The sequence below is a fragment of the Caretta caretta genome, chromosome 8 (assembly GCF_965140235.1).
Source record: "Caretta caretta isolate rCarCar2 chromosome 8, rCarCar1.hap1, whole genome shotgun sequence".
In the NCBI taxonomy this organism is placed as follows: Eukaryota; Metazoa; Chordata; order Testudines; family Cheloniidae; genus Caretta; species Caretta caretta.
The window spans coordinates 35,183,816-35,210,696 of NC_134213.1; the positions used below are offsets into that span (position 1 = coordinate 35,183,816).

At 38.6% G+C, this 26,881-nt stretch overlaps 1 protein-coding gene across 4 annotated transcripts in view; it reads left to right on the forward strand.

The window, feature by feature from the left end:
• The window catches only part of MATR3 (matrin 3), a 44,532-nt gene that overhangs the window by 15,064 nt on the left and 2,587 nt on the right, over window positions 1-26,881 (forward strand). For 3 of the 4 annotated variants that reach the window (XM_048862218.1, XM_048862219.2, XM_075131379.1), the window contains 12 exons: window positions 4,592-4,653; window positions 5,316-5,357; window positions 8,447-8,547; window positions 10,394-10,446; window positions 12,983-13,108; window positions 13,766-13,891; window positions 14,530-14,700; window positions 17,041-17,172; window positions 20,528-20,571; window positions 20,665-21,055; window positions 24,778-25,171; window positions 26,071-26,192. In XM_048862218.1, the coding sequence (XP_048718175.1) occupies window positions 4,592-4,653; window positions 5,316-5,357; window positions 8,447-8,547; window positions 10,394-10,446; window positions 12,983-13,108; window positions 13,766-13,891; window positions 14,530-14,700; window positions 17,041-17,172; window positions 20,528-20,571; window positions 20,665-21,055; window positions 24,778-25,171; window positions 26,071-26,192 (1,764 nt within the window). Of the gene's footprint in view, window positions 1-4,591; window positions 4,654-5,315; window positions 5,358-8,446; window positions 8,548-10,393; window positions 10,447-12,982; window positions 13,109-13,765; window positions 13,892-14,529; window positions 14,701-17,040; window positions 17,173-20,527; window positions 20,572-20,664; window positions 21,056-24,777; window positions 25,172-26,070; window positions 26,193-26,881 lie in introns of those variants that run through there. The other variant, XM_048862221.2, reaches the window with a different exon arrangement.

The window sequence follows — 26,881 nt, forward strand, 5'->3', positions numbered from 1 at the left end:
CTCTGGTTAAAATCAGTTACATTATATTTTTCATTTGAAGGCTTTGGGGAAAATTATTCAAGTTAAGAATACATACGTTTGCCTTAAAATTGATTTAATGTGGTGGTATTGTTACTAACTTTTTCTTTACAGTAACATCTGGAAGTATTACCTACACTTGAAAACATTTTAAAGCAATATTTTGTGTAAAACAACTAAAATTAAGAAACCTCAAGTGTCCATATAACTTGAGAATTTAGCTGTTATATTGTATTTACTAACCTGACAAAGCAAATACAGGTATATGAATTATTACTTCCGGTAACTCCAATAATAATTTTTTTTCTCCTTTATTTGAAGTTTATTTTTGTAACTGATACAAACAAAATAAACAACAAACCAGTAGTTCTATGAAAACATCTTATTTGGTTACAGAAGTTAAATGTTAACATCTTGAGATACTTTATAATGGTATCAACTAATTCTTCTGTTATAAAGGGTTTTTTTAGCACTTTCACTTACTCTATTCTGCTTGCTTTGTTTTGTACAGGAACTTGGCATAAAAGAAGCCAATTGTGAAAGGAAGCTTTTTTTAGAATATGAAAAAATATTTCCCCCGTTTTGACAGTGTATTGAAAACACTTTAAATTTATAAACATTCTTTAGCTCACTTTAAACTGTTTAAGATCAAGTTAGTAACATAATACATGTGCAGACTTAAACTTCCAATACATCATATAAAATATTTTGGAAACCGGTTCCTCTATTTTGCCAGGATCCAAATCCTGGGGTCTGCTTTCTTATCCAGAAATAACACCACTGCAAGAAGAAAATATTTTCCTGCAATGATATAGGTACCATATTTTCTCCAGTTTTGTTAGATATTCCTTACGTTATAGTATTTCTGATTTTGAGTCACAGATAAAACACTAAGATCTGAAGCAGATTCTAGGGGAAGCAGATTGAAATATGCTTCTCTGAGCTGGGACAACTCTAGCTTATTACTACAATATCTTCTCTTTCCTCTAAAATGAAATAATATCAGGAGGACAGAGAAGGGACTATGTGGTTTATCAAAGTCTGCCAAAGGGAAAAACTTAACTTGACTTCACAAATATAAAAAGTTGCGCTCCTTTTCTGTATATATTACTAGTTGTTCCTTTAACTTTGTGTATAAATATTCATTGATGATTGATAGCTTGTTCTAACATCTACTTGTGAAAAGAAACACTGCCCAAATTGTCTGATTACGAACTTTATCAGTTTTGACCCCTTACATCACAGAACAGGATTTAGGAAAATGTTAACTCTCCCCGTAAAATAAAACAGACCCATTGTGGTAGACGGAAGAGCATGAGTGGTTAACTTGAAAGTAAAACATTCAAGAGACATGGGTTTCTAAAAGTAATAGCTAAGACTCTCTAATAAATATATGTCTAAAGTTAGGCTCCTAAATAAGCTTGGCCTGATTTTTTTTCTAAAGTCATGAGCAATGCCATTGACTTCAGTGGGAGCTGAGGGTACTTAAGAGTTTAATTTCAGACATGCACCTAGACCAATGTCTGTATGTAAATATGCCCTGAAAATTCAGAATTGGAAAACTTGGATCCTGAAGCAACCTGAGTAATATTTTAAGGAGTCTAGAACCCTTTTAATAGAATGTGGTAAAACTATTAAAGAAAAAACTAACTAGGCAAGCTAACTTCACCTTAGTTTAAAAAAAAAACTTCACTTGTAAAAATTAATTTGTAAATGTATGTATAGGATGGGTTTTCAAAAGAACCTGAGGGAATTTGAAATTCAGTGTGGAATTGGGTGCCCAACTTCTTTATATGTTAAAATCCCAGCCAGGTTATAGAGAGGATATTTAATTTAGTTTGTCACTTTTAAAGAATAAACTTGTAAGCCAACTTCATATACACATTTACTTCTAGCCGAGCCAGCCTTGGAAACTTTTCAAATTAAAAGTGCATTGTAAACTCCAAAGTTTACATTTTCCTATTGTTTAGGGGATGCCTGTTTGTATTAAATTACTTAAATCTGTTTGCACCACCTTTTAAAAGCTTTAAATGATCTTCCTTTTCCAAATTTGGCCTCCTTTTATTTTTAAGTAATGAATGTTTGGTATATAGTGGAATAAACTGATGCTTGTTCACATGTTTGTGCGTTAGAATCATTGATCTACAAGTTCACAATTGCAGAGCCAACAGTGGGAGCTCAGATCTTGTGAATCCTGCACCAAGTGGTGTCCTCCTTTTTAAAAACAAACAACCAACCTCTGACAGAGTGAGTGATCAGGGTTTCATCCTGCTCTCTGATATGTTTTGTATATCTTAAAAAAAAAAAATCAGCCGTACCAAATTTACTGTCCATTTTGGTCAGTTTCACGGTCACAGGATTTAAAAAATCATAAATTTCATGATTTCAGCTACTTAAATCTGAAATTTCATGGTGTTGTAATTATAGGTGTCCTGACACACAAAGGATTTGGGGGGGGTCACAGTGTTATTGTAGGGGGTGTCATGGTACTGCTACCCTTCTTACTTCTGTGCTGCTGCTGGTGGCGGTGCTGCCTTGAGAGCAGGGCAGCTGGAGAATGGCAGCTGCTGGCTTGAGGCCCAGATCTGAAGGCAGAGCCGCTGCCAGCAGCAGCACAGAAGTAAGGGTGGCATGGTATGGTATTGCCACTCTTCTGCACTGCTGCTGGCGGGGCGCTGCCTTCAGAGCTGGGCACCCAGCCAACAGTCACCACTCTCTAGCCCCCCACGTCTGAAGGCAACTCAGAAGTAAGGGTGACAATACTGCAACCCCCCTAAAATAACCTTGTGACCTCCTGCAACTCCCTTTTGGGTCAGGACTCCCAGTTTGAGAAACGCTGGTCTCGCCCGTAAAACCTATATAGCATAGGGTAAAAGAGCATACAAGACCAGATTTCATGGTCTGTGACGCATTTTTAATAGTTTTGAATTTGGCAGGGCCCTAATTATAACTTAGTGACAATGCTGCATGGGAGACTTGAATGATCATTCTTTTTTTTTTTGCTGCAAGGCCATTAAAACTCTGAGTTCTTGGAGGCAAGGCAGTACAATTAGCCTCAGATACTTCATTGCTTTACCCAGGAGGATGGTTATAACATCTTAAAAATGGAAACGTTGCCCATACGGAGTAAGATTTTTCTGGAGAACAGAGAGGCCATCAATGTGTGCAGAATTTAAGCTTGAAAATATAGTTGCACTATAACTAATTTCTCCAGTACTTCTGCTGATGATCATGGGTTTCTTTGACTGCAGCAGAGTGGAATTAATAAGGTTCTGGTCAGTTTCATTGCTACTTGTTTGGAACCCCTGATCAAGAGTGGAACTCAAAATCATGTCCGTTTCATTCTGCAGTTGCTTATGAAAGCTGCGAGAAACAGCAAGAGCAGGCACTGGACATCTTCATGAGGGAAGAGAACCAAAACTGGCCATCGGGGAAAGAATAGAGTAGCAGAGAGCTCCCTTTGATGGTTGGAAGACTGGGGAATAGTGTGGGGGGGAGGGGGGACTCAGTTCTTTCAATAGTTGTAGTCATAGTTCAGATTTATCAGATACTTTCTCAGAGCCTGATATGGAAAATTGAACCCCTAGATAGGATCTAGGAATAGCCTCCTTATAGAAATCCCAGCAACCTCCCTCTTCCCACAAACTGAAGTACTGGGTTTATCATCAGGTTGTTGCCTCTGCACCTGATAGATGTGAGACCCTTCTGCCCTTCCCCAGTACTTGTCTTTTGTATCTGACTCTGGCTAGTAGTTGTCTGGTAGATCTGTTAGATCTGTTAAAGCTTTGGAAAATATGGTTTTTTACTTGATAAACTAAGTCCTGTTTTAATGACCTAAGCAAATGGAGATTCTACCACTTGGCTTTTGGAGTCTTTCCCACATTCTAGGGGTTCTTTTCATTAAACTTTTTCTGATGTTTAACGTAAATATTATTTTGCCTAATTTAATTCCATTAGTCCTAATTATCATCCTAAACAAGTCCCTCCTCTCTTTGGTGTCTGTATCCTTCAAATATTTGTACATTTCTATTTTTCCCTAACATCGTCTGGCCGAGCTATGCACTTTCAGTTCTTTTAATCTTTCCTTATATGTCAGTCCCTCTCACCCCTTAATGATTTTTGTTGTTGTTTTCTGAGTTCCTTACAATTTTTCGTCTTCTGGGTTTTGTGCTACTGAATGCAGTATTTGTAAGTATGTTAGTCTTTGAAGGTCTGAGGTGTAAAGCAGAGGGGTTAGGAAAAAATCTCAAGGCTATGAAAGGAAAACCTTGGGCTCCCTGCAGGCATACTCTAGCAAATTTTCTCATGATGAGCTTTGGATATCTGAAGCCAGAATCAAGCCCTTAGATTCCAGAGGACATTTTCCATCGGACACTTTGTCAGGTTATAACAGTTTTAAGGTAGGTCAAAATTCATTGTATCTTTAAAGCACTACAAACAGACTTCGGCATCTATGCACAAATATTTGTTAAATACCTCTGCATAGAAGAGTAGGTACATAGCTGGGCAGAGGGAATGTTTTGTTACAAAATATTTGATCCTATGTTAATTGTAACTGTTTACTTTACTGCAGGAGTGGAACCACCATATCAATGGAGCAACCCACAGTCGACGTTGTCAGCTTCTTCTTGAAATGTATGAGTTTGAAATACCTTAAGCATTCTTGTGGCATGAGGGCATGTAGACTTCAACAGCTGTTAACTATATTTTACAGAGCAGGTTTAAATAATTTTCCTGGTGTGCACTGAGAAGACCATACTTTAAACTTGTTTTAGCCATTCCCCTTAAGCATCTACAGGCCAAAAAGTAATCAAATTTGCTGGAGAAAGGCAATTTAGACTACTAAGTCCTTACAATTTACATATGTTAGACAGTGCCAGCTGCAGGTATTCAATGTTTGTAACTTCTTGCAATATTCCCTAGTTGTGCTTGTAGTGCAAACTTCCAAGAGGTTCTCCTTTCAGTCTGTTCTACATAGTGAAGACTCAAACCTCTCCTGTTTGTAATACTACAGATTATTGCTAGATATTTGATATTTAAGTACAATACACTTCCTAGTCTGGAAACCCCCCCCCCCACCACCTAATCTCCTAATTAGCATTAAAGTGCTTATGGCTGTTACAAATTGCATTTGTTTTATGGCTGCCAATCATGCTATCCAAATTATTCCTGTACAATGTGTTCATGTTTTCCTGCTTCCTGTGAAAAATGTGAATTTGCAGTAGTTTTGTGTAGATACTGTCCTTTGCAATCCCAATTTTATATCTTTCTTATAAATGACCTTTTTTTATTTAAAGATATCCAGAGTGGAATCCTGATAGTGATTCTGGACATGGAATGTAAGTAAAACATGAACAATGCAAAATATAAGTTACTTTTATATTGGAAGTACATAATGCAATGAAATGATTGTAATTAAAACTTGGCATTTTTTTCAACTTTGTCAAATATTGGAAATACTAAAATCATTCAGTGTGTCAGAACAAAGGGGCTCGGTTTCCTATCTCGCAGTGTAGGATAGAGTGCAGGGTTTTGGTTTTTTAAAGTTTTATCCTATCTGGATACTTGTCCAAATTTCCTTACGGGTGGACTGCTCTTTATACCAGCTGAAAAGCAGCACTGATTCAGCTGAGTTGGCTTTCCTTGTGTAATTATATCTAGGAAACAGAGACATTTTCTGGAGTGTAGCTGTTTAAATCAGATTGAGGCTTTGTAAAATCTGAATTTTTTTGCTATTGCAACTTTAGATAAAAATTTATAATGAACTATATTATAAATCCTGGCGGTAGCGGGAGAGAACTAAATGCCACTACTAAAATATTGGAAAATGAAAGCCGTGATTCCAACTTCAACAAGACTACTCTTGCTTATAATTAAGTATAGTCTTAATTGCTTTTATGGGAATCTAAAGATTGCTTTTAGGGTTTGTTTTAAATCTCACCCTTGGGAGCCTAAATGACTTAGGAGCACTGAAGACTAAATCCTGCACCACTGTCATAGGTGCGAGTTTTGCCATTGACTTCAGTGGGACCAGGATCAGGTCATTGACTTGTGGAAGTTCAGTGTATGGAAAGGTGATGCTGATTCCAAATAGAGCATGGGCTTCTTGCTGATCAATTTTGAGTTTGTGATGTTTACAGTGGGGGTGTTAATGAGGCTCTAGACTTTTTTCTTTTCCAGCAAATAGGAACTTTTTAAGTTTGAAACTTTAGTAGAATTTCAGATTTTACGTAATTTTTTTAATGATTAGAAAATTAGATATAAATGGCCACTTTAGCAATTTAAGACACTAAAAAGGGGAAGAAAGTAAACAACTAGCAGCATATAAGTGTAAAAAAAGTGATTTTTAAGTTATTTGATTTATAAAAATAATCCTGATTTTTATCTGCTTTGATGTCTGTTTCCTTCACTCCTTCATGTTCGCTCTAGAGGAGTTTGTGCAGAGAATAGGGAATAATAAATTGCAGAATGAAAACTTGAAATAATTCATTATTAAATAGCTTTACATGGTGATCAAATAATATTTATTTAACTAACTAAACATTTTCCTAAAATAACTAAAGAAATCCATTGTTTAGGAAAGTATCTGCCTTTAAAGTACATTACACTAAAACTGAAATCTTAGCTATAAAATTGCCATATTTTGAGAAGTAATCCTGCCATAAAACCTATGGGATAAAAATGGTTAATAAATCCTTTGATACCTAGGAATCCAAATCTCAAATTTGGAGTTCAGTATCAGATCATGACTTCAGTAAATGATCACAGATGTGGAGCATGGGAAGAATGTGATCAATTTCTGTCTTGGAAATTTCACTGTCCCAAAATGATTAGGTTGAAGCTGGACAAACTTTTTTTTAATAAAGCACAAACTACTTTTTTCTAAGGAGTAGGCAGACTTGCTAAAACTTCATGATCAGACTTCTAAGGCAAATGCCAGACACCTGAAAACTTCTGTGTGAGAAGATTTTCAGGGTTGCTCTTTTGATCAGGCAATGTTAAGACTTTTTGTTTTCAGTAATCTTTTCCCCTAGACATACAAATATGTAGAATTTAGGGTGCTCACACTGCAGTGGTGTATATATTATATTGTGTTTGTAATCTTCCAATCATGAATACTGTAGCTATTAGCTGCTAAAATAGCATAATTCTTACAAATTTCCCCTTAATTCTTAGTTAAACTACTAGTACAAGTAATTCATCTTTAAACTGTATACAACTTGATACAATAAAGATGCAGAAGTACATTTTAATTATTACTGTGGTAATTTTATATTTAGCTGTAATAATATTAATAGTGTAGACATTACTGATTTATACAGTTTAGCCCATATAAGTGCCAGTAAAGCTTTTATACCACCACACATCCGATGATCTATCACAGCTATAAATGGACAACACATACCATTGGAAGAAGTAGAGTACTGGTTTTCGTGTGATGCAGCACTTGCTCGCTATCCCTGGTACGTCCTAAGACAGGACTATTATTGAAGCATTATATGTAGGAAAGAACATCTTTAAAAATCCACTCTTTGGTTGTGTGGAGGAAGCTTTCCCAGATGCATAGAAGGGCCTTAAACCATTAACAGATTTAGGATTTTGTTTTAAAAAAATCTATTTTCTAGCCCTTATGGTTGCAAAAAGAATCTTCTTAATGTAAACAGGGTTTTTTCCCCCTGAGTTCTTCAGACACCAACTCACTAGAGGTGGTGGATACAGGTGAAGTTCCAAGACAGTCCAGTAACACCCTTGTTAGAAATCCCACCAACCTCCACCTTCTCAAAGCTTCTCAGCATGTGTTGTCCCTGGATTTCATTAGCAGATGGTGACCTTCATCTTTTGGTGACAGGTTTCAGAGTGGTAGCCATGTTAGTCTGTATCAGCAAAAAGAATGAGGAGTACTTGTGGCACCTTAGAGACTAACAAATTTATTTGAGCATAAGCTTTTGTGGGCTAAAGCCCACTTCATCAGATGCATGCAGTGGAAAATACAGTAGGAAGATATATACAGAGAACATGGGCAACCCCCATTTTTTCATGTTCTCTGTGTATATATATCTATCTTCCTACTGTATTTTCCACTGCATGCATCTAATGAAGTGGGCTTTAGCCCACGAAAGCTTATGCCCAGATAAATTTGTTAGTCTCTAAGGTGCCACAAGTACTCCTCGTTCTTTTTTCATCTTTTTGGGTCTGTCTCTTGCTTCAGGATTAGTTCTCTGGCTACTGGGAATTGGCTAAATTCTTCAAACTTTGTAGAAAAGCTTACTGTGAGTTTGGGAGGTTTCTAGAATTGGCTGTAATTTTCCTTTCTCTCAAGGATATGGTATCAAATGTATTTGTGATGTGGACACAACTTTTCTAGGGGCTCAGTGAAAAGTTTTTCTTTTAAAGGTTAATATGCTTTGTTTTGTATCTACATTTCTAGGGGTGATCGGTCTATGTTGCAGCAATCTACAAATCCTGCACCAGGAATTTTGGGGCCTCCACCACCTCCGTTTCATCTTGGACCGCCAATTGGGCCAAGAGGTAACATGAGTAAACAAATCTTTTTCAATACACTCCTCTCAAATTCCTGGTTATCTGAAATGTTATCTGAAATCTAAATGACGCATGTAACTTTATGCAGGATGAGAGTCAAAACTTAGCTAAGGAAACTGAAGGATCTCACAGCAACATTAACATAGCCACAAGTTTTTATTTTGAATTTGTTTGAAGTTGGCACTGTCAGATTAAAAAACTCAAGAACTTTAAAAATAGTTAACTTTTCTTTTGTTACTAAAACCGTATATTGTTAAAACAAAACAAAAAAAAAAAACCCCTACCTTTCATTTATACTGTTTACTTTTCCACTTCAAGTAATGTGAATCATTAAAGTAGATGAGACAATCTAGCTTTCTGGGTGTCATTCTCGAGAGTCTAGCATCATGTTAGTGCATATCTGTCTTGCAAACGCTGCAGAAAAATCTTTTAAAGAGAACTAATGTTTTCATTAGTTTCTTTTCATTCATACTTAGAAATTTCATAAGCCGAAATTTTGACTTAACTGCTTAACAGACTTACTTTAATTTATTCCTTAATATATGCAGTATGATAGAATCAGTGTTGCTGTAGGGTCATAATTCTGAGGTTTGCATCCAAAATCTCAACCAAAACATTACATTAACTTTTTTTTTTGCACTTTAATAAAAACGTTTCAGCTCATTTACGTATAAATAAATATGGGAGACTTTTCAGTATAGCAGTTCTGTTAAATTCCAGTTGGGTTATTGGGGTCAATGCATACCTTAAGTGACTTCAGCAGTGTGCTCTGGATCAATATCTAAAAGCAGTAGTTCTCAATCTTTTTGGGATCAGGACCCCTTTGTAAACCTTGATGGCCTGTTGTGACCCAGACACTCCCCAACATGCCCCCAGACCCAGTGTAGGCCTCCTCCCCAGCTAGGGGTCTATCGGGGGCTTGGCACTAAGATTCCATATTCTCCAGCCAGATGTGAAAACCTGGGTACTCCCCACCAGCAATTGGGGCTGGGGGAGGAAGCAAGCTGAGACAGCCCTCCATGGCTCCCTGGGAGGGCAGAGGGTAAGGGATGGGAGGATTTTAGGGCCCTGGGGATAAAGTGGGGAGGCTTGGGGAAGGAACTGGGCTGCATTGGGGAAGGTCTGGGGACTAGGACAGCTGGGATGACAAAACGGATAGCTTGGTTGTTTGGGAGGGGTACATTTGAAAGACCTGGGCTGGGGAGTGGGACACAGGGTATGGAAAGTGAGGTGTGTCCTGGCTTCTGGGAAGGGGGTACATTTGTGGGGGCAGGGGTGGCGGTGCTTAATAGAGAATGTGAAACCAACAGCTTTCTTCCCATTTCTGTTTTGCAGAGTGTGCTGGGCTCAGCTCCCTGCACTGGGCATTGTGACTTCCAGGGTTGCTGAGCCACTCAGGTTTGGCCCAGGTGGCATTGTGACCTGATGCATACGGTTGCAGTGCCACTTGCTCAAATTTGGCCTTGCTCAGGCCAGCCCCAGGTCATGATAGAGAGGCAGCTGGGCCAAACCTGAATAGTACTGTGGCTCTGTGCACAGGTTGCCACACCCAGAGCAGGGAGCTGAATCAGCCCTCTGGGCCACTGACACATTCTGGCGACCCCAATTTTGGGTCACAAGCCATGGATTTTGCTTCTTAAGGTTTACTGTAAAATATTACATGTGGATTTGATTTTTTTTATAATTTACAGTAATTTGAAATGTTTGACAAATAACTTCACGTTATGGCATTACAAGTGATCTTTAACTTGTTACATTTTTAAAAGATGAAATGTCAACAGTAACCATAACGCATTTAAGTGTTGCTTATATACTTTTAATTTCTAATATAAAGGGGCTGGAAATGGAAACATGCCAGGACCACGACATATGCAGAAAGACAGAATGGTTAGTATTAAATTATTATTCTAACAATCAGCTTTACAAAACAGTAATATCCAGCTACACTGCTATGAAGCTTGCCCATTTTAATATATTCGACATGAGGGAATCAGATGTCTTTGGGAGGTAGAATTATTTTTATTTGTATGATGGTCCTATTGTGCTGGGTGCTGTGTACACAAATAGGCAACCCCTATCCCAAAGAGCTTACAGTCTAAATGGATGGTAGGGGAAATAGAGGACCGGAAAGGTGACTTACAGATCATGCAGCACGTCAGTAGCGCAGCGAGGAATAGAGCCCAGGTTTCTGACTCCCAGTCCAGTTTGGCCAGTGGACCCAAACTTCCTTTATAGAATCTTTCATATCTAGCTCACTTGAGTACAGTACAAGTTGATAGCGACAGTCATTACGGTTGTGATTTGCTGGCTGTTGTAAAATGGATTGGTACTCAGTCCACATACCAGACAGTCATACGGACCTCATTGCTGTTGGTACCAAGTGGAAATCTTGTTTGTAGTCTTAGCAAAGAGGTCAAGAATTGAAGAAACCTGGAGACAAACACAGCCTTTGAGGTAATCTCTCAAGGTTGATATTGAGACACCGCTTGCATTTCCCTTAGCCATATTATGCCTGATCGTGACTAACCATAAAACCTTGAAAAAACAGGTTTATAACTCCTTTGTAAGAGAGGTATAACTCCTCACGCTGTTCTGTTGTGTTACAACAAAGACTAGAGAGTTTGAATGTTGACCATCACTTCTCAGCCCTTTGGGTAGTTACATACCTTGGTGAGAGGCACCTGAGAAACAGAAGAGGGAAGAAATACGACAAACCTGACCAAAACATTCAAAAGTCTTTTTTCCAAATTCCTTGAAGCTTCAAGCATTGCATTTGAGTGGTGTAGTCTCGTACATAAGTCAGTTTTAGGTTGAGATGCAGCGAGGGACATGGTCATCTATACATTAGAATGTTGTTCTCCTTTGTTTGAGCTTTTTTGGTCTGACTGTTTGTACATCACATAATGCTTACACAAATGCACTAATTTTTCGGGTTTTATTTTTTTTTAAATCACCATTAAAGCAGATGCAAACTGATGTAAGAAACTGAAATTGTTTCTGTGCTGCTGGTGCTGTACATCTCAATTTTCAGTGACAGTCATTACTGTTATGCTCAAAAGTTCATTTTAATTTAAAATCTCATTTGCACAGGGGATAATAATCTTGCATGTGCTTCAAGGAATGTCAGACTTACTTTTTTGGTGGAGGGGGTGCAAAATATCTTTAAAATGTATCAGGGTAGATTTATTTTTATTCAAAGTTGTATTGGATGTTGAAGCAAACATCTTAGTCCAATATACAAATCTTTTTTTAAAAAGGTAAGAATATATTTAATGTATACTCTTTTGGATTAAAATTACGAAGTCTATCAGTCATCATGTTTCACCACCTACTATGATCATTGTCACGATCCACCAAGTGAATGGGCACCACACTGTTAAATGGACCCAAACTTTGTATCCCATGTGGGTCTGGGCTGTGGCCAGACACTGTTTCTAGATCTGGCTTCTCAAGTACATTTTTAGGATGCAGGTTCCCTGTCTGGTCCCTTTCCCTGGGATAAAGGACTCCACAGTCCAGCTGCCCTAGGCCTTGAAGCTATTACTGAGACCTCCCAAGCCTCTCCAGCTGTTTTGCATGTTCTCCCAGAATTCAGCCGAGCTGTGGGGTCTCTGGTTTACAGTTTAACCCTTGGGGAACATGTGATAGTTAAAGCAAGGAATACAGGCTTTGCAGGGAACTTCTTAAACCCATGCCCTTTACTCTTTGGCACACTAGAGCTTATAAATCTAAGGCAAAACAAAAAATGCCAGAACACAATCTCGTTCTGAGTCCTCACCATTCTGGAGAGTCCCTGGGGGTGGCAAAATCCCTCCTGCCCCCAGTCCTCCACCTGTTGTCTTTTTCTGGGGATGTAATTACTCCCTCGCTTAGAGAGCATGTCACCTTTAAAGTGGTCTGTGACACCTTTGTTCTTCTGCTCAGGATTTTCCTTGCTCTGACCCCCGGTGAGATTGCTGGGGCAGAGAGTCTTTAAAAGTAAATGTTAGTAGCAGCACAGTTCTTCTATTCAATTTTGAAGGCTGTATTTCAGCTTCCCAGGCAGTCAGTTCCTGCTACAAAATAGCTGTTCCAATCCACACTGAAGGGCTACAGTGTTAAATGCAATTCATAAACCAGAAAGAAATTCATAAATTGACATTGACTTATCTCCAGATTGTTTCAGTCATCATCTTGGATCAGAATAAACTACTTCTTTGGTGTACAGAATTGACTTATGTACCCTTGGAATTCCCTGTCTTGCCCTGATGCATTTAGTTATGGCTGAAGAGAGGACATTGGTAAAATGGTTCTTATTTTCCTTGGTAATTTTAGGTCAAATTTGGGGGCTGAAATCCTTTGATAATGTCTTTGTTAGTTGACATGCTATTTCATTTCATGCTACTGGTAAACTTTACTAGTTAGTTCTTTCTGCTTTTATCAGGAAACAAGCAGAGTTGTTCACATTATGGATTTTCAAAGAGGGAAAAACTTGAGGTACCAATTGCTGCAGCTTGTTGAGCCATTTGGAATAATTACAAATCATCTGATTCTAAACAAAATTAATGAGGTAAGTTTATTTAAATCTTTTGGTGGCATAATTAGTTCTGGGTAACATTTCACTGGTATCGGTGAACACCAGACAACTTTACAGCATTTGTGAAAGTGAGCACTCTTAGTTTACAAAGCCACTTACGTTACAAATCCTTGTTATTTATTTAGATTGAAATTTTTTGCTTGTTCTCAGACCAGATGAGTTCTTGGAATTCTCCATGTTCCCTGGAATATACTGTGTATCATCTTATCATAGGAGGGGAACACTAAGGGGAAGGAGGGTTAATGTCTTGTCTTTTTTCTTTTTTCCTCCTTGGCACACAGAAATCAAATACACCGAGAGTATTCTGCAACATTATATTTAACTTGTATTTAAATTTATAACTGATTGTTTAAAGTTATATTAACACTAATTTGTCCTGAGCATATTTGGTGTACACCTAAGTAATATGCTATATGCAATTTATACCTAATTGCATAAGGGTATATATCTGTGGGGCCAGTTAATGCTACTGTAAAAAGCTTTTTCTTTTGCATTTCCTGACTGCACTTTTTTAAAAGTGCATCTTCTTTTGCCAGAGAGGCACTCAACAGCACAAGCTCTTAGACAAAGTATTCACTCCTAAAAGAGTATTACTGAAATAAATGCAGAGATAATTTTTTACAATTTCAGGCATTTATTGAAATGTCCACTACTGAAGATGCCCAGGCTGCAGTGGAATATTATATGACAACACCAGCTCTAGTATTTGGCAAGCCAGTAAGAGTGCACTTGTCCCATAAGTATAAAAGAATAAAGGTAAATTCAATTTTGCATTTTAAAATCTTATTTTTAATCAATATAATATATTCAGTGTTATGTCATCTTAATGTTTAGTTTTTGCATTAATTTGTTTTTAGCTATGTTTACGGGTAAGATTGTCATGGATATTTTTAGTGAACGTTACAAACTGGTCATGAGCAATAAAGAAAAATTCATGTAAGCCTGTGACCTGTCCCTGACTTTTACTAAAAATATCCATGATAAATTGGGAAGGGACTGGGCAGTTGTGGGGTGGCTGGGTGGTCTGGGGCCCCCACCACCCATGGGGGCTTAGGGGACAGGGAGACCCTGGAGCTCTCCCCAGCAGCAGAGAGGAGCTGCGGGGGTCCCCCAGACCCTGCAGCAGGGGTACCTCAACTCCCTGCCCCCCGTGGGAGGCGGCAGGACCTTGCAGCTCCCAGCCACCGGGGCTGCAGTCACAGAGGTCTTCGGAGGTCACAGATTCCGTCTCTTCTGCGACCTCCATGACAAAATTGGTGCCTTATATTTCAGTTGTAATGCATATAATAAAATTAGGAACTTAATCTTTAATATCAATGTTTGTTTGTTTGTTATATAAATGTCAGATTTTATGTAGTATTTATTTTTAAGGTTTCACAAACTCTTAATTTCAGAAACCAGAGGGGAAGCCTGACCAAAAAACTGAGCCACCAAAACCAGAACCTGGTCGCGTGATTCACCTCAGTAATTTACCTCATTCAGGATATTCTGACAATGCCGTAATCAAACTAGCTGAGCCATATGGAAAAATAAAGAATTACATACTGATGAGAATGAAAAGCCAGGTAATTCACCCTAGACACTTACATAACTGAGTTGATTCATGCATAATTAAGTGGAAAGTTGAATAGATCTGCCTGCAAGAAACCAGAGATTTTCAAGATTTTAAGTTGGGAACTTGATTAAATGGATTGTGAGAGCTCCAAAGTGGGTACAGTCTGAATATCTCAAAAACTAAGTTGAAGTGATGTTTTTGAAGTAGGGAGAAATGTTCAAGGCAGAATAAAATGTTTACATTTGATCTTGAAGATTGATACCTCTATTTTGCCATCTTTTTCTTTTCTGATTCAGTATGGATATGGAAACTACTGGAGAACATGGCAAAATATAGGAGTTGTTTCCCAGTAAACACGTCTAGTAGAAGAAGAGGAACTCATAAGCATCCTAGTCCTATGAAACTATGCAGTATTGGGTACAATATTTAATTAGCTCCTATATAGGTAAAAATCTGTGGGATCATTGCATTGATTAAAAACATCAAAAGCCAATCATAAGCTTCTTATGGGCAGTCTAACAAATAATTACATAGCAACAATAAAAAGCCCTTCGTTTTACTCCCTCACTCCTTCTAAAGATACTGCAGTTACCCTTGGGTTTGATTTCACAAATCTGCTTGAAAATTGCTTAGTAAGCATGTATGGTAGATTAGAACATTTTCTTAATTAAATGGGTGCAAGCAAGCTTGAACATGTATGTGTGCATGCACAGCAAATTGTGAGCAATTGCTTCAAGGTACTTATGAGCTCTGATGGTAAATGTTGTTGTCTTCACAAGCTAACTAGCTCTGGAGGGTTTTTTTAAGGCAGTTAGATGCCAAAATACATTAACACATTAAATTTGCACAGTGAAAATGAAAAGAAGTTAAAGATCCAACAGCAATGTTAGCTGCTTATTACAAATATACTTTTTTCTGTCCCTGTTTTTCTGGCTAAGTATGTAACTTGATGTATTACTGTTTAGTTTTTTAATTTATTAAAATGTCCCCTCTCAAGACACAAGCACAAAAACAAAACTGCAAAAATGTTTATATAACACCATCCACAAACAAAAGTGTAACTCAATAACATAAAAACATACTTCCATCAACAAGCAAGAGACTCTGTAAGCAGATCAGCCTTGCACCATGGTCACCACACTGGCTCTGGGGTAAAAAAGTAAATCAAATTCCAGAGTTGAGAGTTTTCCATTGAAAGCACCTTCTGAGGAGCCCCCCAGACTTCTAAATTTAACAGCTGTTACGTTGAGTGCTTGAGCAGATTGATTGATTGTGAAGGAGAGGTGGTTTTCTTGGATGAGTACCCAAATCAGAGGACATTTTAGTTCCCTTAAAGAGAACTTTATATTTCCAATAGCACCTTGAATTGCAGCTAGAGCTCTCTGTTGGAACACTTGTGATATAAAGATCCTTCTGCTGATACTGCTAAGTGAAGGGAAATAAGTTTGAGTCAACTTCCAGTGTAGCAGTGTGCCATGTATTACATTAATCCACTGAGGAAGTGAAAGAACCATGGATGCCTGTCAGAAGGTCCACAGCCAAGAGAAGTCAAAAACCTTACGGGCCACTCAGTGCTCTTCTGGGGATTCAGAAGCCTCTTAAAATGTTGCAAATGTTTTGGGCAAAGTTGGGTACCCCCTCACTAATGGGGACAGGTACCAAACCTACTTTATTCTCTAGTTGCTTTCCCCAGCCAGATAGAATCTGGTTTGAGCCATAACCAGATCACCCTCATCTCAGCTGCGTGTTAAAATTGCATAGATCCTGCCCACTCAGAGTTTAATGCAAAAGCTATACCCTTTGTGAACTGATGACACTTGAGCCAAAACTGCCTCACTGTCTTCCCCAGCAAATTTATCCAACAGATCTAAACAGAATAGATCCATCCACCATAGAGCTCTTGTGGGAGAGCAACTGTCTAACACTTCATTCCAGAAATTGTGAATGGAATGAGTCTTGAGTAGGCCTTTCAGCCCTTTATTTAGCTTTAGCACAGAATACGGTTATTGACTTGAGGGTGTTTCCTGTTTACGAACTATCATTTAATTAGATTTCAAAGAAGGGATACATTGACACTGTCTTTAAGATTACTTTCAGATCAGCTGGGCTCCTGCCGTCTAATTTCAGAACTTCTTTGCAGTGAAAATATTGCTTACTGCAAAGACTGAGTGCATCTGTGCACCTGGTTTGTGTTGCGAGTATAATGTAAAACTGGGTTGATAGTCATTTTGAAACATCAAGTAGTGAAATCAAAGTTGTAGGATTTAGCCATATTCTAGTTTAAAGAACTTTGTGTAATAGCATTGTTACATACACTTCCTATAGTTTTTATGTATTCTAATTTTTTTAGGCTTTCATAGAGATGGAAACCAGAGAAGATGCTTTGGCTATGGTTGAGCATTGTTCAAACAAAGCACTTTGGTTCCAGGGCAGATGTGTGAAGGTGGACTTGTCTGAAAAATACAAGAAGCTGGTATTAAGGGTATGTACTGTTTTAAAATGAAAACTCTAAGTTGAGATGTTCTGTTGGCCGGGGGGGGGTGGGCGAGGGGAGAGAGAAAGTAAGTAACAATAATTACAGGACACCTATCAAGTTTGTTTATATAAGAATGTAGCCATTTGTAAACTGAATGTTTCCAGTTCATCCTTTCCCTTTAAGTGTAGTAGCTGTCCGTATTCAGTGTTCTGATGTAGCACATCATGAAAATGGTGTGCTTGCATCACTGGCAAAAACAAGAAACTTGGTTCCCCTGGTAGATTGTTTCTGTATAAGAATGGCTATACTGGGTCAGACCTATGGTCCATTTAGCCTGTCTTCCAACAGTGGCCAATGCCAGATGCTTCAGAGGGAATGAACAGAACAGAGCAATTATCATGTGATCCATCCCCTGTTATCCAGTCCCAGCATCTGGCAGTCAGAGGCTTATATCCATCAATGGCTATTAGCCACTATGGCTGTTTTCCGCGTACTTATCTAATTTTTTTTTTAACCCAGTTATGTTTTTTGCCTTCACAACACCCTTTGGCAAGTGAGTTCCACAGGTGAACTGTGCATTGTGTGAAGACTCCAAGTGACTAATTGCTACAGACAAATAAGGGATTCTGCTTGTTAAATTTCAGAGTAGCAGCAGTGTTAGTCTGTACATGCAAAAAGAAAAGGAGTACTTGTGCATGCATCCGATGAAGTGAGCTGTAGCTCATGAAAGCTTATGCTCAAATAAATTTGTCAGCTCTAAGGTGCCACAAGTACTCCTTTTCTTTTTGCTTCTAAATGTTGTTGTTTTTTTTTAAAAAAAAAGGGTAGCAGAAGATGAATTAGTTGAATATGATGTCTCGTTACTCCTTTTCATGTCAGAATCCTATTCAAAATGTCCTCTTAACTATTTTTTCCTCAAAATGGTCCTCTAACTTTAAAACTATCTACTCTTCCACCTGTTCCTTCTACTTCATTCTTGATTTCCTTCCTTTGATTTCCACAGTTGGAAGTTGTATTCATTATGTTGTGCTCTAAATATCTCTTTAGTACATAGAAGATTTTATTTGGGGCTTTTTTTGCATTTTAAGATAGAGTATTGAAACTTACATTTTATATTATGTTGGATGCAAGACTAAGGGGATTAATACTAACTGCAGGTGGCTTAATTTCTCATGAGTTTTTGTTCATGAAAAGGATATTTGTATAGATTCTTAAGTAACATAAACCAACTTTGCAGTAGCAATTCTTATTATTCCCAAAAAGAGAGGGACTCGAATTGGCTTACAAAATAGTGGCCTTTTCGGGCAGTGGAGTGCTAGATAGAATTCAAATGTGTGTGGGTGTTCTTTTTTTTAACTAAGACTTTCTCCATCCGATTATAATTCTTAATATAGGAATATAAGAACTAGCACAAATCTTGATCTGAACCTTTAAATCTTGGGCTGATTGTGATAACTACCTTGCATACTCTTAGCAGGTTTTCTTTTTCTACCTGACTCCTTGCTAATTCTGTAGTACAAACTCAGCAGACCTTGCAGTCTCTATTGAAAGAGCCTCCCCCATGAGTCTTGGGCACACCTGATCCAAAGAGTGAAAGATCTGAATAAAGGAGTGGGTGGCTGACACAACAGACGCAAAATTCTGCAGTGGGTAGTTTCAGCATTGGTAGTGGGCCTGGGAGGACATGTATAGACTTGCAGAAAAAAGGGTTGGTGAGTAGGTTTGGTTAAAGTCCACTTTTCAAGGACTGTTACTAGAAGTTTTAATACACAGGATTCTGTAAAACATATAGCAGCAAAGTCATCTAAGAAATTTGAATTGTGAAGTTCAAAAAATGACCCATATATAATATTTGGCCATGACCCATTAATTTTATAGGACAAAGCCATTGTAGTGATTAACACTTCATCTCTATAATCAGTTCAGTTTGACATTTGGGTCAAGTGTTCGGTAACAGTTTTTTTGTTAAATTTGGAATTTGGTTATTTTTTCAAAACTCTTATACAGAAAGCACTGACAAATTTCTGAACATTTACATGACTAATATACGTTTAAATGTTGTCCTGGAAGTGCACCTATTCAAGAACACATTTGTATGCACTGAGCTTTTTTCAGTGAATGTAATTTAAGGCTGCAATGTGTAATTTAAAAAAAAATTCACATTAATTCCTATAAGTTCTTAAAGTCTGCTCTGAATAGAGGATAGGATTAAATGAAACTCGTTCATCTAAATACCTTATTGGAGTAAAAATCAGCTTGACAAGGCTTTTCCCCTTAATTTCTCTGATTGCATATCCTGCCTCTCTGTTTTGCAGATAGGGTACATGAAGAAGCGCCAAATCTTTCTTTCCATTATATTGCATGTGTGTATTTTGTGGGTGGAGGGAAGAATATAAACAGCTACTGGCTATACATGTGCAAGGGCTAATGCAGAGTTTTGAGGCACTGGATGGCAAGGATCAAGCTGTTCATAACTGAGCACTTCAAAATGAATAATTTGTGTAAAATCTGACTAATAGAGATGGTGGCTTTGTTTATCCGCCCTGCACTGCACTTCCTGCGGTGTAATGGATTGTGCCAAGTTCATATAGGTAACCAATACAATAACAGATTTCCAGTGTTAATACCACATTCAAGTGTCAGTTTATAATTCTGGACTTCCACCTGCAGCTTTTAAAAGGAAAGACTTGATTGCACAGAAAGGCAGTTTTGAAAAAATAAGTTTTGGTATGTCTACACTGCAAAAAACAAAAAAAAACAAAACCCCAGCCTCAACAGCGAGTCTGAGCATTACTGAGTTGAGTTCGCAGGACTCGTGCTACAAGGCTGTACACAGCAGTGTAGATGTTCCTGCTTGGGCTCTGAGACCCTCCCACTCACCATTTCAGAGCCTAAGTAGGAACTGCTATTTTTAGCTCCATAACACAATGCCAAGTCAGCTGACCCAGGCTCTGAAACTCACTGCCGTGGTTTTGGTTTTGGTTTGTTCGTTTTGGTTTGGTTTGTTGCAGTGCAGACATATCCTTTAAAAGAAGGGGAAGAAAATAGACCAAAGGTGTGGACAGTGGGGAGGGAATGTTGCTCCTAAAAGGAAAGTAATGTTGCAGTTCTTAAGCCTTTAAGCCATCTGTTTGGCAACTAATAGGACTACTTAATTAATATAACAGCACCTCTGGTGCTAGGGAGAGCCACCACTGGAGTGTTCTCCAGAATGTCTTGAAGAAAGGTGAAGACATCGAACATGGCCAGTGGAATTGAGCAGCCACGGTGCAATTCATGCTCTGAATGAATCCTGTAACAACTGTGTGTTAATACATAATATACCTGCTATACCTTATGAAAGATTTTTTTTATTTTTTAGATTCCCAACAAAGGAGTTGAACTATTGAAAAAAGATAAAGCTAGGTAATGTTGTCTTTAAATATAATTTATTAAAAATCCTGAATTGAAATAGTTAAACTAAAACATAATGAAGATAAATGTTTTTCTCCCCTACAGAAAGAGAACGTATTCTCCAGATAGTAAAGACTCTCCAAGTGATAAAAAATCTAAGACCGATGGAACTCAGAAAACTGAAAGCGGCAGTGCTGAAGATAAAGATAAAGAGGAGAAACAGGATGATGATGCTGAGAAATCAGCTGCAAAAGGCAGTGAACAGGCAGACCAAGAGGAACCTAGTTTACTTCTTGAATCTGAAGATGAGCTGCTAGTAGATGAGGAAGAAGCAGCAGCATTGCTAGAAAGTGGCAGCTCAGCAGGAGATGATGCTGATGTTGCTAATTTAGGTGATGTGGCTGCTGAAGAAAAAAAGGATACAGCAGATGACACTACCACAAAAACTGAAGGAAATGTTGGCGCGCCCCCAGCAGCAAAGAAAAAACTTAAAAAGGTAATCCGACGGCATGGTGTATGGATAGGGAGCAACCTTATCTGTTTAATTTGTGCTCCTCCACATAGTTCCAATTCTTTTGTGCAGGACTTTAAAACAAACACCCACTCCTACTTTTCTGGAAAGAAACAATTTGTGTTTGGCTTTTCTGTGAAGAAAATACAGTACCTCAAAGAATGTGATGCTGATTTGAGATCAGGTATTCAAAGTAGGGTGGATAAAAATTTAAAAAAAATTCTTATTTTAATACATTTTTCTTTTAAATCCATTTGGCATGATAACCTATATTAAGTTGTAAACATAGTATAATTAGAACTACAATTTTGTCTTGGGAAGGGTCACAGAAATTTTGAATTTGAATAAGGTCTGTGAAACTGAACAGCACTGCGACCTGGTATACAGGGTAGCAGTTCCAGTCAGGTTTGGCCCATCCACCTCTCCATCTCCATTCACAGAAGAGTGGACAGGCCAAACCTGAGTGGTGCTGCAGCCACAGGTGCCAGGTTGCAGCAGCCCAGAGTGAGGAGCGGGGCCAGCCCTGTGGGACAAGAGCAACCACTGGAGAGGGTGTGCGACGCAGGCTCGCTCTCCAAACCTGCCCACCTCTCCAGGTCTCATCTTTTAAAATTCCTTGACCTTTCTGTGACTTGTCTTCTCTCTTTCCCCCCCTCCCCACACCCCCATCTATACTATGACATTTACTAAAAAATTCCATGCCAGAATCGTAGCCTTAAATATAACCTATTAAAATAATATTATATAAAATTCCAAGCAGGCCATGTTTGCTGCCAAACTTTCAAAGTCAAACAACTGAACTGGTAGGAATCACTGGCTAAGTGTTGGAACTAGAGTTTGAAGAGCTAAAACCAGTTTTTAAAAGTAGTAAACTCTTCTGCAGGTGCAGAGAGAATATTTTCTTCATTTCAGTTAAATGACTAGTTCAGTCAGAGTTGAGAAACAAGACTGAGAGTTGTAAAAGCAGGAAAGCTTGTTTTCCCATTTCCAATCTATGGAGAGAAAGAGAGATGTGAGGCTGAGATCTAGTCCTAAAAACTTGCAGGACATGGTGATTAGAAGCAATCCGTTTATCTCACTAACTATATAATACTACTTTTGTTTAGTAGATCAGTTAGTTTTAAATGTGCTTTGATTTTTTTCCTTGTTTCCAGTACAGTTAAGGCACTTTTATTTAACTAATAAACAAAAAATTTAATTGTTTTTGTGCAATTTTAATTGAAATATAGCTTGACAAAATCCCAAGTAAAATGAATCATCTAGTTCTATGGGGTTCTTGGGAGGTGGATGGGCGCAGGCCCACCCGTGGCTAAAGGACCCTTCCGCAGCCTATGGGAAGGATCCACTGAGCCCGGGACTCAAATAATTATGGGGGACAACAGAAAAAAATAACACTGATAGCTGTGAAGGTGAAAGCGTCAAAAAAGGGAACCTGAAGGGGACACCGAGCAGAGAACCGCAGACAGCTCCCACTTCTTCTCGAAGGTGTCAAGGGAGCCAGCAGATGCTGCCCAGAGGAACTTTGCCTGGATGCGTGAACGGAGGGTGGATCAGAAATAGGCCTCACAGTCACAGAGAACCCCCTCAGCCAACATCCTCTCCCTGGTGATGTAGATGGCCACTTTGGCCATTGCTAGGAGGAGGTTGACGAGGAGGCTCCACGACTTTGTGGTGCCATGGATAGGGTGTGCATATATGAGAAGGTGGGGGGAGAAATGCAGCCAGAAACATAACAGTAAGTCTAGGAGGAGCCAGAAAAGGGGCTGCAACCTGGCACACTCAAGGTAAACCTGTGCCAGGATCTCCCTCAGGCCGCAAAAGGGACAGGCATCGGGGATGGGGATGAACTGCGCTAGGTGAATGCCCGTGCTCACGGCTCTGTGAAGGAGCCGCCAACCAAAATACCTGGCGGGCTGTGGGACTAAGGTGGGCTAGCCTATATCCCACCTTAGTCCCACAGCCCGCCAGGTATATTGGTTGGTGGCTCCTTCACGGAGCAATAGGTTCCACCACTTAGTATTGGGGCTCAAGGATGAGGAAATGGAGAGTATGGAGCCATGAGCATGTACAGGTGTGCCCGTGGCGCGGTTCAAAAGCGAACCGGCTACAGGTCATGCAGCCGGCTCACGGTGGGTGGGTGGGACGGCCGGGCAGGGGCTCATGAGGCAAGGGCCCTATAAAGAGATCCAGAGGGCCTGGGGTGTAGGGTGGGTGGGGAGCACCCTGCTACAGGACCCACTCAAGGTAAACCTGAGAGATGGACGACAAGGCTGCCGTAACCTCCTGAAGTACATGCTCAGGAGTTAAAAGGGTGGAGAGCACCATGCGCTGAGTGAGCGCAAAGGGGACCCACCCAGTCTCCCTGGTTGTTATCTAGGAGGTCTCAGATCCTGGTGACTCCTGCCAGGACCAACCTCTGGTGCACCGATAGGGACTCCACCACCTGCACATACTAATCGTCTAGTAAATAGGAAACGCGTCAGTTACCATTTTCTAACAAAAAAAAAAATAAAAATTAAGAATCTGAATAAATGTGTTAAGCTATATAATTGCTTAAGTAAATGTTTATAGATATAGCGTAGCTTCCTGGTTAGCAGAAAGTTCCAAATTATACCAACCAATGAGAAACAACCTTTCTTCAGGAAAATAACTAAAATACAAAACAAGACTAAAATTGATTTGCATCAAGATTTCTTGCTTATCAGTTTAAATCATTATTAAAATCGCTTAAATTTAAAACTGTCCACCCTGATTTAGAGAACACTGTTTATCCTTTATTCGAACATGCTGTAACTTTTGGTTTCCCCACCTCATTTGCGTGGTGGCTTTCTGTGCCCCTGTTGACTGCTATCAGTATCTCAGTGGTACATTTTAGGAGATTGCTTCAACTCAGTGCTCCAGCATAGGAACAATTTTCTCTCCAGCTGCTTCATGAGTTTAGAAGGTTGTCTGTCTGCCCTTCGAGGGCAGACTTTAGTGACCATGCTAAAAATAAGGTTTATTAAGAATAGTGTGTTGGATATAAACAAAAGAAATAGTATGTATAACCTAGCTAGCTTGTAGCTTCAGTAAAAAGCTAGGTAGGTACATCTTGGATTATTTATAGTAAGGTAAGCCTTGTATTTCTAATCAGCACTTTATTCATTTCTCCCCTCGGACCTTTTCAGGTTTTTTAATTTGTACCTTCAGGTACCCTTGAAATTTAGGATCCAGTGGGAATGTCTTCCAGATTGTAAATATCTTTAAATTACTTTGTTGCAGAGAAACAAAAGATAAAATTTATTTTTTTAAAATTACCATTCTAAAATTGCAACTGTTTTTAATCTGAATAATTTATAAATTACTGCAGTGAAGGAATCCAATGTAATCCAGTGAAGCAAGTGCAAAAAGCTGAAAACTAAAGGCCAGGTGGAAACCTGGCAAAATAAAATATTTTTCAAATGGAGGCTAAAATACTTCAAAATAAAATAAGTATTCTACAAATCAAGCAAAAAATAAGCAATTTGATATACCCATTCATGTGATTTGAACAGTGTTTCTGAAGAATATAGGTAGCTTTGGGGGCAGGAAATACAGGGTTCTTCCAAAAAAAAAAAAAAAAAAGTTAAAAGGTTTTTTTCTTTTGTAACTTAAAAAATAAGAGAAATTATACTTTTATACATGTAAATTAACAGTTGTAGACATGAAAAACCTTTGTCTCTCAACAGCGATATGTGGGTGGCTTCCCCCAGAGCATGGAAGGTTTTGTCACTCTAGATGAGGTTGGTGATGAAGAAGACTCAGATCATCAGAAACTGCGTAAATCGGGGATGGCAGTTAAATCTGCTGGGAAAAATGATGATAGTTTGGCTGAAATTAAGGTAGACAAGATGGAAGAACCAGAGCAGGAAAATGAGACCTTGGAAAATGGAACCAAAACTGAGGAGAATATGAAGATAGAAACTGTTGAAGTTTCTGACAACACAGCAACCCAGGATACGGAGAAAAATACAAATGAAAATACAGATGCACAGGATGAACTGGAAACAAAAAGCATCCAGGAGAAATCTGTTGTTCCAGACGAATATAGAATTGGACCGTATCAGCCAAATGTTCCTGTTGGTAAGAATTTTCCCATCTCTTTTCAAATGCTGCTTTTTGAGGGGGAGGGGGGGGCTTTATGGTAACATTTTCATTTAATTAACTTTATTTTTTGCAGTGCGCACTGGCTCTTAGGTCTGGTCTACACTATAGGCCTATTTCTGTATAACCGTATCGCTCAGGGGTGTAGTTATACCGGCCTAACCCCCAGTGTAGACAGTACTGTGTCAGCAGGTGAGCTGCTCTCACCGACATAGCTACCTCCTCTTCGGGGAGGTGGATTAACTACACCAGTGGGAGAACTCTCTCCTTTCGGCATAAAGCATCATTAAAGCGCTACAGCAGTGCAGCTGCATTTTAAGTGTAGATTTGCCAGTCGACATTGAAGTAAGGTCAAAGATTGCCATTTCATTTTAGAACTTCACACACTCTTTCTATGATCATCTCTGGTCCCTTTTACTCTTCCCATGCAGTCTTTGACAATGGCTTCTCTCCAGCCTGGAATTATGATGAAAGAGACCTATTATGACAGCACAAAATATCTTTCAGAAGTGATGAGTTACTTTAGATTGATATATGAAATCATGTATTTGTCATCATGACATGGGTAATGTGCAGTAGATATACTAGTATTGAAATTAACGCTATGTATTGTAACTAAAACCATTGCATACCTTTCTGAAAAGGGAACCAATAGAACTGCCATGTTTTAATCCAAAAACATGCTAAAGGCAAGTGTGTACATATTTAATTACAGGTTCTGGTTTGAACAAATAAAAACAAGGATATTTAAAGTAAAGCAGCTGTTCAGTGCAAATTGAGTTGTTACTGTAAGATTCACTTAGTGAGCAGTGTATTTGAGGTTTTAAAAATTACTCTAATTCATTCTATTAGTTACTTTATGGTCTTTACTTCTCTAGGTGTGAATTATGTGGTACCCAAAACAGGGTTTTATTGCAAACTGTGTTCCTTGTTTTACACAAATGAAGATGTTGCAAAAAAGACCCATTGCAGCAGCCTTCCACATTATCAAAAGTTGAAGGTAAGGTAAAACTGTCCATTTTAAGTGAAGTGATTCTTTGTTGGGAAGGAGTAAGGAATAATTTGTTGGGGCTTCATTAAAAGGAAAAAACAAATTCATCCAGTTAGAACACTGGATTATCCAAACATGCTTAAGAGCTGTTGCTTCATATCACAGTAATTTTAGTTGTTTTAAATTAATCCTCTCCAGGGTTGCCTCTGTTCAAATTTGAATGCGTAATGAACAAGTCAAATATGGGACCCTATGATTCTCTATGAATTGAGAATATATAGGACTTTTTGATTGCAGTAGAGGTAAGCTTTAGAATAGTTTTGAAGAAGGAATAAAAGGTGACTGAATCTTGTCCCTACAGTTCCTTTGAGGGTGGCTTACGACCAAAAACTGCAAGAGCAAAGCTAGAGGGGTTTTTTTGGTTCGTTTTTTTTTAAATAGTGCTCCGAACCCCATGCATATTTTGAAGTTGATATATCTAACTTTTGATTTTATGGGCATGTATTAGAATTCCTGATTGAGTGAAATGTTGTGCAATAACACAACATGTGTTTATGCTGTCATTAGTGCTGCTTGTGTACTATGAGCTGCTCTTTGACATTGTACACTTTGTGTGTCGGGGGGAGGATGGGGTGCTCCTAACACAATAAGTAATTACCACCATTATTAAAACACAGTAAGTCTTCACATTAATTATT